The sequence below is a fragment of the Crinia signifera genome, chromosome 8, assembly GCF_055691185.1.
Source record: "Crinia signifera chromosome 8, ASM5569118v1, whole genome shotgun sequence".
Taxonomy (NCBI): domain Eukaryota; kingdom Metazoa; phylum Chordata; class Amphibia; order Anura; family Myobatrachidae; genus Crinia; species Crinia signifera.
This window is the reverse complement of record NC_139224.1, coordinates 3,917,926-3,931,164: the sequence shown is the minus strand read 5'-3', so window position 1 is coordinate 3,931,164 and position 13,239 is coordinate 3,917,926. Positions and strand designations below refer to the sequence as shown.

The 13,239-nt window shown below is 44.8% G+C and overlaps 1 protein-coding gene across 2 annotated transcripts in view; it reads right to left on the bottom strand.

Annotated features, from left to right (window-relative positions):
* NCKIPSD (NCK interacting protein with SH3 domain) overlaps positions 1–13,239 on the bottom strand; it is a 93,037-nt gene that overhangs the window by 41,504 nt on the left and 38,294 nt on the right. For both annotated transcript variants that reach the window (XM_083155597.1, XM_083155598.1), the window contains exons 6-8: positions 6,720–6,890; positions 3,614–3,700; positions 2,366–2,504 (exon numbers count right to left, since the gene is read on the bottom strand). In XM_083155597.1, the coding sequence (XP_083011723.1) occupies positions 2,366–2,504; positions 3,614–3,700; positions 6,720–6,890 (397 nt within the window). The remainder of the gene's footprint in view (positions 1–2,365; positions 2,505–3,613; positions 3,701–6,719; positions 6,891–13,239) is intronic.

The following is a 13,239-nucleotide window of genomic DNA, read 5'->3' as shown; positions in this document are numbered from 1 at the left end:
TAGGCTGCTATTAGTTGCCAGATTGCCGTGTGCGGTAAAGTGTGTTCACGTTAAATACATTTCCCTTCACTTCGGCTGCAGACAAAAGATCTGTAACATTTACTCCATAGAGTTCAAAATTAAAAGAAAGAAAATGTGCATAGATGTTAGAGCGAGAGACCGGCATTGCCATGGCAACCAAGCCATTGAAAGTGTCCGCACAGTCTGCCATTGTGCCGCTGTAAAGGTAGAATGCCTTTAATCAATTGTAATCTTGTTCACAGCTGGATATCAAGCGAACAGCTATTTGCTGCATTCACAGAAGCCATGACAGGCGTCACAAGAAGGCTCCGTGAGTCAGGTGACAGGAAGAATAACAAAGTTGGTGAAAGTCACCAGACCGTTCGGAAGTTTCCTTACTGCGGTAACATCCTCGGCTACAGCCTCAGAGCGGAGAAAGCCAGAGAGCAGCAAGCACAGGAGGAACGGCGAACCGCCGCCGGGGAGAGGGAAACACAGCGGAGCCTACCCGGGGCTGACCGAGGCGGCACCAGACAATCCCGCGTTCAGCTGTGGACTCTATTACTGCGCATGTGAACGTAGTCCAAGTTCTGATGAGACCCATCCATGGCGTTCCTGATCGGTGACAGGAAGGCGGCTAAGCGGACACATGGAGTTGGTCAGGGCATGACGCCGGTGGTGGTCACATGGTCAGATTCATTCACATAGGAGGCAATATTGGGACGTATAATCTGCTCCGGCCATACAGCAGGCGCAAGTTTTGATGGTGCAACCGATGGTGGCATCGAAGGACAGTCCCAGTGGGTGTCTGAGGCCATGCAGATGCCCATCTGTACCCCAGGAAAGGACAGTAGCATTAGTATAACGCTGCTGGTATCGTGGCGCACAACCCGGTGACTTCCTCCGTCTTCTTCTACGGTCCTGCGGTAACCGCTGCTTCTATTCCTGTCCACGAACAGCCGCTAAGTGACATCCGTGACTGCGCAGGGAGTGGATGGCGCAGGGGGATGCAGCCTTTGGAACTTATTCTGGTCCACACACAATGCTTTCGTGTGGATGTAACGCCGCTTGCCGAGTTCCCCGCACGGCTGCGAATACATTTTTTGCAACATCCATTTGCAGCCTTGGGTGCGCGGCCCAAATCAATTGATGATCGCTGACCATACTCCGTCTGGTGTCTTCGCTTTTCATGTTCCCTGTACGGGAAGAGGGCGGGTAGCGGACATCCGTTGACGTTGCCGACCATCATCCCCGGCACAACGCCATTTGCATGGGAAAGCCCAGGGTTTGCATGTAAAGGTTGGGCATTCACATGGGCGCAGCCAGGCACTGCCGCCCCACACCCCCCCACTGTGCCTGCTCGCACCCAGCGTCTGCACAAGCACAAAACATTGCTCCCCCATGCAAACACACGGGGGAGCGATGAAACCAGAATAAGGCCCCTTGTGTCACCATAGCGGCAGGTGGGCGGGGACAGTACAAGCTACTGCATGTGGCGCAATGCGCAGATCAGAGGAGAATAAGCCGGGGAGACTGTCCCATTGTATGATCGCACTGATCCACCTGGATGAATCAGAGATAGATACCTCGGTATCTGTAAAGGGCGCCAGTAGGGGCGTGCTTTGCCAAGCTGCAACCTGGAAAAGGGGGTGTCACACCCTTACAACGAAAAAAGCAAAATGAGGTGGATGCGCTATACAGTGCCACTCAATCATACATGGATTAAAACATGGATATTTTATTTTGATTAAAAATATTCAAAAGATAATATTATCAGTGCACATTTTAAGCCTATGGCTTTAAGAAAAAAGAGAATTAATAATAAAATAATATATACAATGTAGGTATACAAGAAATTAGTGCTGCGGCATTCTGTATGTGGGGGAGAATAGTCCCAAAAAGGTCACCTCAGTTCAGCTGTGTCCTGTCCTCTTTTGGGCCCAAAAGGAAAATGCTCCCTGGTAATGGGTGAATAGTGGTATGGGATGGATGTACCACTGTTACCTCCGTTGTTATTGTATGTCGGAGTCACCCCAAAGATGGTTGTGGATGTGGGGTCCTGGTTCGGCAGTATTACAGAGGTGGCGTTCCTCTGTAGGAATAGGACAGGCAATACCACCTTTGTGGAGGAACGCCACCTCTGCAATACTGCCGAACCAGGACCCCACATCCACCTGGATGAGCCTCATCCCAACGCTTACTCTTAGCGCACAGATCAAGGTACATCGCTGCGCAACCACGTGGCTTTTCCCTAGATACGAAACGGAACCTCCTGGTTGGATTTATGCCTGACTGACTGAATCATTCCACAAGAAACCAAGCACAATTTGAACTATGACCCTGAGGTTTTGCATTTGGAACTTACCTTGGGTGTGCGTCTGCATATCCCGGGCCAGCTCCATGGGCAGGAGAGAGTTAACCAGAGCAGAAATAAGGGAGGCGTCCAGGTTGCACATTGCTCCAAAACACTTCAGCAGCAACAGCCGCAGAGACACCCGATGCTCCTATCAAACAAGAGCGGGGTCAGGCATACACATGTTCCTTCTAGGTAGGCCTATGGCACTGTCCCTTTACACAGGTTAGTAACATGCTACGGTGTGCGATACCATCACTGGAGAGCAGGGACCGAGGAACCTTTAAAGGCCTGGACACCTTCAGATTCCAAATATGCAGACATTTGTGCACCTTACAACTACAGATAGAACCACACCCATCTAGCCAGCCTATGGCGTTTGTCTCGCCTAATCGTGCCGCAATTGCGTAGCTTGGCGTTTCCAGACGACTGCAATAGCTCTGATCATCCAATGGGCTTGCGTTAATGTCTAATGCATAGCTGCTACTGTATAGCGAAAGATTACGCACTGCGCGTTCGTGAAGGTTAAATACATAGACGTGCGTCTCATTACGCTATTTACAGTATAACGGGCTATGGGAATAAGTGAGCAAATATACAGTACTTTCGTCAAGAATGTGTCGCGCGTGCATCCCATACCCAGCAAACAGCTTGCCGAGACAGATCGATGCGGTGCAAGAGAATCCACTGTATGAAGCTAGCAATGTATAGGTATCGCACCTGTGAGGGCACTGCTGTCCGAGAATGAGGCGCACGAGCGTCTCACGCGCAAGCACGGCCCATTATCGACGAATGTCGCAGTTCCATCTGTATATCGATCCACAGCTTGATTAGTGGAGCCTGATCCACCCAGTGGTGGCGATGTGTATTGCATGCATATTGTATGGCGTGCATCAACACACCTCAGCGCGCTACAAAAGTGGCTTGCAAAGGCGCAGTGGATGAAAATGGCTCCTTCTGTATAAAGGATTCTGTGCTCCAGGGTAAAAAGACCCATCCCTACAACAGAGGTTATGCTTACAGGCAGCTTTTCCTGCACACTGATGAGAATCCAGCGCACGGATCTAGTATTTATTGGGTGAATGCTCATCCTTGCCGATTATTACTCTCATCACAAACACGTAGGAAATCCTGAACTAAAACAATGACTGGAGAGAGCCAGTAACTATTGCTCTGACAACAGCCAGATGAGTTCCTCGCTCTGTCCACGCCGTGTGGTTACAGAAGCCGCTGCCAGGAACGGTGCGGAACACTACTTACCATCTGATAATAAGCCACCAGAGACACCACAGCCTCAAACTGGTTCCGCTTACACATCTTCTTGCACACCTCGGGATCTGCATCTGTCTGGATGAGAATACGCGCACGGTTATCAGACTTCTGGCATAATACAGACGGATATACGGAAGTATCTTATAGGTCACCTGGAACCGTAAGGGAGGAAATCCTACGAGGGTTCCCGTATTATTTATAGGACTTTAATGCCTCAAGCTCATGTAGAAGAGACATATAGAAGGATATCTCTCTATACAGAACAGGCTTCTAGAATAATCTCTAACAATGTAACCTATGTAGTGCCCCCTGGATGGCTGCCTAAGCTGGTACATTCATGGGCAGGGAGGGCACAAAACTATCATTTAGGTGGCTTTTCGTTTTACTCTTGCAGGTCTTAAGGCCCCCATACACTAGTAAGATTTATCTGACCTGTAAATTGCATCTGATTTCCCTTGAACTTCCCCAGCAGCTTCCCAGGAGACCTACATACAATTTGACACTTGATGTGCCGTTTTATACATCCAATTTGCGTCAGATAAATCACATGTGATTTATCTGGCGCACAGTGTCCGCTTCCCTGAGCCGTCAGCGGACTCCCTGATCCTAGGCTGTCCCTATGAGCCCACAGATTCAGTACTGAATCCCGGAGGTCGGGATCCTGGCATTCAGAATCCCAACGCCGGAATCCCGACAGCCGAAATCCCAACAAGGGGGGGGGGGACGTGGATCGCCCCCCCCTTGCGGGCTCGCTGCGCTCGCCACGCTATTTTATTCTCCTTCCAGGGGTGTCGTGGACACCCACGGAGGGAGAATGTGTCAGGATTCCGGCGGTCGGGATTCTGAATGCCGGGATCCCGACCGCCGGGATCCCGACCGCCGGGATTTTAACTGCATCCCGAGCCCACAACTCCCGGATCCTAGGCTGTCCCTATGAGCTCACGTCCCCTGTGCCAGGAGACCTGGAGCCGGTTTCAATTTTTTTTATAGTTTTTATTTTATCTAATATTATATTAATAATATTGATTTAATAATATTGTTACTAATGCTGTGTACATACGGGGTAATATGATTGCTGGGGATATATTGCTAGCAATATATCCCCAGCAATCATATTGCTCAGTGTCTCCTTTTCATCAGCGATGAAAAGGAGACACTGCTACGGGGCGGAGGGGGAGCGCAGCAGCAGCAGACGCCGCTGCTGTCACTTTCATGGGAAGAGGGAGGGAGCAGCGGCACGGGGCTGGGGAGATCAACGCTGATCTCCCCGGCGCTGACCTCCCGGCACAGCGATCGCCGGGGAAAGCTGCTGGGAGTGCACACGGGAGCGCGCAGCTTGCGATTTATTGCAAGCTGCACTCCAAATCACTGGCAATATGGTCGCTCAGCGACCATATACCCAGTGATTTTACCTAATATTGCTCCCGTGTGTACACACCTTAATATAATTATTTCTAGTTGTCCCCAAATGTTTCAGTGTAGCCCCCCACCCCCACTGCCCCAGCGTAGCTGCTCCTAAACTGTAGCGCCCCCCCCCCAGTAATGTAGCTGGGGTACATATATTGTTAATTGACGGTATAATTGGTTACAGGACTAGTTACAGTTTTAACAGTTGTACGTGTAGTGTGTGTCCCCTGCTTGGGGAGGTGTGCTGCTGAGCCTGGTGAAAAGTGAGATGTGGAGAGGAGGGAAAGCGGTTAGCTGACACGCGTGCTGAAATAAATCAAAGAGAGTGATAACCTAACGAACTGTGCTGATGATTAACAGGGTAGTGTGTGTGGTGGGTATGATAAATAGTGCTGGTCTGGGGGAGTGTACCACGGATGGGATTGTTGTGGCAATGAATATCTACTGAAAGTGAACAACAAGCAGTGCTGTGTCACCTCCGGGCTGAGCCCCAGCAGCGTACGGTGTCTGTGCGGCTCTCTGTGGACTCCTGTGTTACATTCTTATAACACTGGAGACTACAGAGAGCCGTGCAGGCAATCAGCTGCCGTACACTGCCGGAGCTCAGCCCAGAGGCGACGGAGCACTGCTTCTTTTACCGCTCAGTGCTGTCACTTCGTTTGTGACAGCCTGACAGGAGGACGCTGCGGCGGCTTCTCAAGTTCTCTCCGGCAGCCGAGCCATTTCCGGTGACGTACACATGCTGCGGGGGGAGGGTACAAACATATAGCTATATCGGATCTGATACATCATGGGTGCAAAAGCACCCACGATGTGCCCATGATGGGTCAGATGCCGACATATCTTATGTTCAGCAGGTCCGATCACCTGATCAGATCCGATGCGCACGGGACCGAGCATCAGATCAGATCTCAAACACATGCGATTTTTGGCCGATGTCACCCGATTTATCGGCCAAAGTGCCGATATCGGGTGAAATCGGCCGAAAATCGAATAGTGTATGGGGGCCTTTACTTCCTTTTATTGCTTATTTCACATATTGTAACCCATGCGGTATTCCCAAGATGGCCGCCTCTCATGGCACTATAATGGGTAGGATGAACAATGCGTGGCTCTGATCTTGCTTTAAAATAATGTAGTTGCTTCATTACGTGTCATCTCACCCAAGCGGGGATACAGTCATTAGGACGACCCTATTTAAGTCAACCTGCATTCGGTCAACCGCTGAAGGTCAACAGAGCTTAGTTTGACAGGTTTGGGAAGTCGACACAAGCATTAGATCAACAATGGCAAAGTCGACAGTCAAAAGGTAAATATGATTTTAACCCGTTTATTTATTTTTAAGTCGACATGTGCCGGCAGGTGATATTTTATGCCCTAGCATCCACTACAGCGCCCCCCCCCCCCCCCAAGCATTGTGTATTCCTCCTTGTGTAACCTATGTAGCGCGCCCAAGATGGCTGCCTCATCTGGAACCTATGTGGGTAGAATGAATAATCCTTGGAAAACTAAATCTGATTTCTCTAAACGACCTTGTATAAGCTTACCTACAGAGTACCGCCTGTCATGCTGAGCACAAGGTTTAACGTGAATACAGAATAAGCCCCATTTTATTATTGTGCAGCCTCCTCCCTGTCCCTTCTATAAAAGCCACAGCTCACCTCAGATGGTAATTCAATGTACCCACCAGAATCAGGAGAAGTTCCTCCAAGTAACAGAGAATGACGTTCTCATCCTCATACAGGGCCCAGCTGCGCTGCTGCGCGTCGTCTTTGTGTCTGGCTAAGTCGGCGAAGATCACCTCCAGCCGCTGCTCATCGTGACAGATCTGCCCGGAAGGTAATCCAGATCTGGAATCCTGGTAACCAGAAAAGTCTCGTTATACCATCATGACACCCACGTATGACCTCCGCACTGACTTCTGGGAGAAAAGTGACACGTTTTACAGTAATTCAATAAATCTGTGCACAGGAGCGCCACAGAACAAACACCGCAGCAGTCACTTTGTATCGCTTGGAAATGGGTAGAATGAGAACACTGGAAAAAAGAATTTATTTAAGGCGCTAGTGAGAATATATTAATGGTAATGACAACTGGAGAAAAAATATATATATATATATATAGCCAAAACAGCAATAGAAAGAGTAATGAAAGAGAACAGTAAAAAGATAAGTAAAAAGATAAAAGTAATGTGCTTGCCTGTTGAAAAAAACGGGGTTAGTAAAAAATATGTTTACAGCCCTTCTTTGAGTAGTGGCGTTTTTTGTTGTAAGAGAAGGCAGCTCCAGGGATGCGATCTACAATGTCCCTACAATACCTTTTTCCGTTGTATAGGATAGGGCAAGGCAGGTCCGTGATGTAGCGCTCAGATCTTGTTTGATGTCCCGTGGAGCTCCGTGCGGCTTCAGCGATAAAACCGGAAGTTCGGGCAGCGTGTTTCCGGATCACGCTCCCGGCATCCAACGCGTTTCAAGTGTTCCCACTCTTTGTCAAGGATGATGCTCTCTTGCAGGAGCTGGCTTTTTATTGCATAAAAACTTTATTTAAATGTTTAAAAAGAACACTTCTTTTTTTTCTTTTATCGGAAGTGATCACAGGAAGTAGTCATACTTCCAGCGGCAAGCACATGTTCTGTTAGAAAGGGAGAAAAACAAGGGAAAAAAAAGCAAAAATCGAAGGGGAATTGCTGTTTATAAATATATACATATATGGAGGTTGTTTTTTAGGATTTCTTTAGAGGAAGACATTGAGATCTATGTCTATGTTCAATCCTAATGGGGTTAACGTTTTTAGTTCATAGATCCATTTTGTTTCACTTCGTCTTAGCTCTGTGACAATGTCTCCGCCTCTCCAATTGGGGATGATTTTTTGAATCACTGTGAATTTTAATGTCGAAGGATCTTTGTTATGATGTTTCGCGTAGTGGTCTGACACACTATGTGTTGTCAAGCCTCTTTTAATGTTGTAAACATGTTCTGCCAACCTTGTCCGCATTTTTCTTTTTGTTTGGCCAACATATTGGTGTTTACAGGGGCATTCTAGAACATAAATGACTCCTGTTGTTTCACAACTGGTCTGTTGTTTCAATTTATATTCTTTCATGGTTTGGTTTGATGTAATGGTTTGTATAGGTTTTGTTATTTTCTTATTTGTTGATTTGCATCCCATGCAGTTTAAACATGGGAAGAATCCAGGTGATGTTGCTTTTTTATTTTGGTGATCTATTGGTATATAACTTCTTGTAAGTTCCTGTTTTAGGGTTGTGGCTCGTCTGTATATGATTTTTGGTTTTTGAGGAATGATCTGATGTAGTTCTGGGTCCAATTGGAGTACATGCCAATGTCTGTGTAAGATATCTTCAACTTGTTTGAAATTGCTGCTGTACTGTGTGATAAAGGTGACTTGGGGGTCGAATTCTGTTGTTGTTTTTTGTTTGTACTTGATCATTTGTTGTCTGTCCATCTGCTGTATTTTTATTCTGTCTTCTTCTAATTTTGTTTCTTCATAGCCCTTTTTCACGAATTTCTGTTTGGCTGCTAGACTCTGTTCGTTATACGTTTCTACTTCCGTGCAGTTTCTTTTTATTTTCTGGAAGTTTCCATTGGGGATATTTTTCACCCATTTGCGGTGGTGGTTGCTGTTATGCGGTAAGATGTTATTCCCGTCTACCTCCTTGGTGTGGGTTCTGGTCAGGATTGTGTTTTCTTTGATGAATATTTCTAAGTCTAAAAAGACTACCATCTCCTTGCTTGTTGTTGTTGTGAACTCAAGGCCGTAGGTGTTAGTGTTCAAGTAATTCTTGAAAAGTTCTAGGTCATTGTCTGGACCATCCCATATAAAGATGACGTCATCTATATAACGATGCCAGCTTATCAGGTGTTTCTTGTAGATGTTGTTGGTCCAGATTTGCTCGTTTTCCCATTGCGCCACAAACAAATTAGCGTATGACGGTGCGAAGGAGGTCCCCATCGCGGTACCCCTGGTCTGGAGGAAGAAGTTGCCCTCATACCAAAAGTAATTGTTTTGCAGTATAAATTCTATTTGTGCCATTATGAAGTTTATTTGTGAGTTGGAAATTTCTGTTTGGGTGGAAAGAAGATGTCGGGTCTGTTTGCAGCCTAGTTCATGATCGATACAGGTATACAGTGACTTTACGTCACTTGTGCACAATGTATAACCTGGTTCCCACTTGATGTCCTTTAAAATCTGTAGTATATGGAGGGTATCTTGAAGATAGCTGGTTTGCTTCTTAACTACCGGTTGAAGAAATATATCTATATATTTTGAAAGATTTGTGGTTATTGAGCCAATTCCAGAGACTATTGGGCGGCCTGGAGGGTTTTGCAGGTTTTTATGGATTTTGGGTAGGTGGTAGAAGGTTGGAATTTTCGGGTCAGTGATGTTAATAAAGTCATATTCTTTTTTTGTAAGAATCCCCATTTCAAGTCCTTCCTGCAGTTGATTTTTCAAGATTTCCTGAAATCTTTTCGTGGGGTCTGCATGTAGTTTGCGATAGGTGGTTTCGTCTGACAGCAGTCTTTCAGCCTCTTCTTTGTAGGTGGTGACATTCATAATGAATGTCACCACCTACAAAGAAGAGGCTGAAAGACTACTGTCAGACGAAACCACCTATCGCAAACTACATGCAGACCCCACGAAAAGATTTCAGGAAATCTTGAAAAATCAACTGCAGGAAGGACTTGAAATGGGGATTCTTACAAAAAAAGAATATGACTTTATTAACATCACTGACCCGAAAATTCCAACCTTCTACCACCTACCCAAAATCCATAAAAACCTGCAAAACCCTCCAGGCCGCCCAATAGTCTCTGGAATTGGCTCAATAACCACAAATCTTTCAAAATATATAGATATATTTCTTCAACCGGTAGTTAAGAAGCAAACCAGCTATCTTCAAGATACCCTCCATATACTACAGATTTTAAAGGACATCAAGTGGGAACCAGGTTATACATTGTGCACAAGTGACGTAAAGTCACTGTATACCTGTATCGATCATGAACTAGGCTGCAAACAGACCCGACATCTTCTTTCCACCCAAACAGAAATTTCCAACTCACAAATAAACTTCATAATGGCACAAATAGAATTTATACTGCAAAACAATTACTTTTGGTATGAGGGCAACTTCTTCCTCCAGACCAGGGGTACCGCGATGGGGACCTCCTTCGCACCGTCATACGCTAATTTGTTTGTGGCGCAATGGGAAAACGAGCAAATCTGGACCAACAACATCTACAAGAAACACCTGATAAGCTGGCATCGTTATATAGATGACGTCATCTTTATATGGGATGGTCCAGACAATGACCTAGAACTTTTCAAGAATTACTTGAACACTAACACCTACGGCCTTGAGTTCACAACAACAACAAGCAAGGAGATGGTAGTCTTTTTAGACTTAGAAATATTCATCAAAGAAAACACAATCCTGACCAGAACCCACACCAAGGAGGTAGACGGGAATAACATCTTACCGCATAACAGCAACCACCACCGCAAATGGGTGAAAAATATCCCCAATGGAAACTTCCAGAGAATAAAAAGAAACTGCACGGAAGTAGAAACGTATAACGAACAGAGTCTAGCAGCCAAACAGAAATTCGTGAAAAAGGGCTATGAAGAAACAAAATTAGAAGAAGACAGAATAAAAATACAGCAGATGGACAGACAACAAATGATCAAGTACAAACAAAAAACAACAACAGAATTCGACCCCCAAGTCACCTTTATCACACAGTACAGCAGCAATTTCAAACAAGTTGAAGATATCTTACACAGACATTGGCATGTACTCCAATTGGACCCAGAACTACATCAGATCATTCCTCAAAAACCAAAAATCATATACAGACGAGCCACAACCCTAAAACAGGAACTTACAAGAAGTTATATACCAATAGATCACCAAAATAAAAAAGCAACATCACCTGGATTCTTCCCATGTTTAAACTGCATGGGATGCAAATCAACAAATAAGAAAATAACAAAACCTATACAAACCATTACATCAAACCAAACCATGAAAGAATATAAATTGAAACAACAGACCAGTTGTGAAACAACAGGAGTCATTTATGTTCTAGAATGCCCCTGTAAACACCAATATGTTGGCCAAACAAAAAGAAAAATGCGGACAAGGTTGGCAGAACATGTTTACAACATTAAAAGAGGCTTGACAACACAGTGTGTCAGACCACTACGCGAAACATCATAACAAAGATCCTTCGACATTAAAATTCACAGTGATTCAAAAAATCATCCCCAATTGGAGAGGCGGAGACATTGTCACAGAGCTAAGACGAAGTGAAACAAAATGGATCTATGAACTAAAAACGTTAACCCCATTAGGATTGAACATAGACATAGATCTCAATGTCTTCCTCTAAAGAAATCCTAAAAAACAACCTCCATATATGTATATATTTATAAACAGCAATTCCCCTTCGATTTTTGCTTTTTTTTCCCTTGTTTTTCTCCCTTTCTAACAGAACATGTGCTTGCCGCTGGAAGTATGACTACTTCCTGTGATCACTTCCGATAAAAGAAAAAAAAGAAGTGTTCTTTTTAAACATTTAAATAAAGTTTTTATGCAATAAAAAGCCAGCTCCTGCAAGAGAGCATCATCCTTGACAAAGAGTAGGAACACTTGAAACGCGTTGGATGCCGGGAGCGTGATCCGGAAACACGCTGCCCGAACTTCCGGTTTTATCGCTGAAGCCGCGCTGAAGCCGCACGGAGCTCCACGGGACATCAAACAAGATCTGAGCGCTACATCACGGACCTGCCTTGCCCTATCCTATACAACGGAAAAAGGTATTGTAGGGACATTGTAGATCGCATCCCTGGAGCTGCCTTCTCTTACAACAAAAAACGCCACTACTCAAAGAAGGGCTGTAAACATATTTTTTACTAACCCCGTTTTTTTCAACAGGCAAGCACATTACTTTTATCTTTTTACTTATCTTTTTACTGTTCTCTTTCATTACTCTTTCTATTGCTGTTTTGGCTATATATATATATATATATATTTTTTTTCTCCAGTTGTCATTACCATTAATATATTCTCACTAGCGCCTTAAATAAATTCTTTTTTCCGCTAAACCACAGTATTAAGGCTGCTCAAAAATCCTAGCGCAGTCAAACTTATAAATATCTTTTAGAATGAGAACACTATCTGGTGTGGGCACGCTTTAAATAACACTGAATTGTTTGTACAGTAGATGTATATGTTCAAACTTCACTTTTACTCTTAGAAAAAAAAAAACACACAAATTTGAAGTGTTAGCCCTCATGGTTGTCCTTGTTCCTACTAAGTACGTGTCTCACAGAAAAAGCAGGCAGAGCTTAAATGTCCTAGTGTCATAATCATTTTCAAGCAGAGAATGTTAAATGCCTAAATAGATGACATACTGTAAGTGTATAATAAAAAAAATCCTTAAAACCCATGAGAAAAGTTGCTGATTATTAATATACCGTGAATCAAAAAATAGTTTTAAGCTCCAAATAAAATAATCACGTGTTCTGCATGCCTGGAACTAGGCGTATATATGAACAACAGCTTGATAAGTTACTTCATAGCATAAGTGTATAAATAAAATAACAAAGCCACAGCCTCAGAAATAAATGCTCAAGTAGCGTCACAGATTTTACAATTTTTCGGCAAATATTTGGACTCTATTCCCAGCATATGCACAGGTGTACCTAAAATGTGGAAAAGATCCATGTTGTAGGTACCGGGCTTCTACTCTCCTCCGTGTGCAAAAGGCAGTGAACAAGAGGTGAGAACAATGCAGTATACATCCCTATGGGAGGAGGTTAACATCCCAGCACCAAAATACCATCAGCCAGGATCCCAATTGGAAGGTATGTGAGGATACCTAGACTACACCCAGGGAATGGTGGGGTTAGGTTTAGGCTGTGGGAATGGGGGTTTAGGCGTTTACAAGAAGGATTAGGCGGCTGGGGTTAGGCACTAGCGTGGAAGGTTAGAGTCAGGATGCTAGAAGTAGTATTAGGGTGCTGGGATAGAGTATGTATCCCCATCCCTATATCGGTCAGTTATAATAGGAAAAGGGTGAAGCAAACGCCTGACAGCATTGCACACATTACATCTGCCAGTATCGCAACTTTCCCCTTGCACCTTGTGACGTTGGCACTACCATAACTGACCAATATGTACGTAG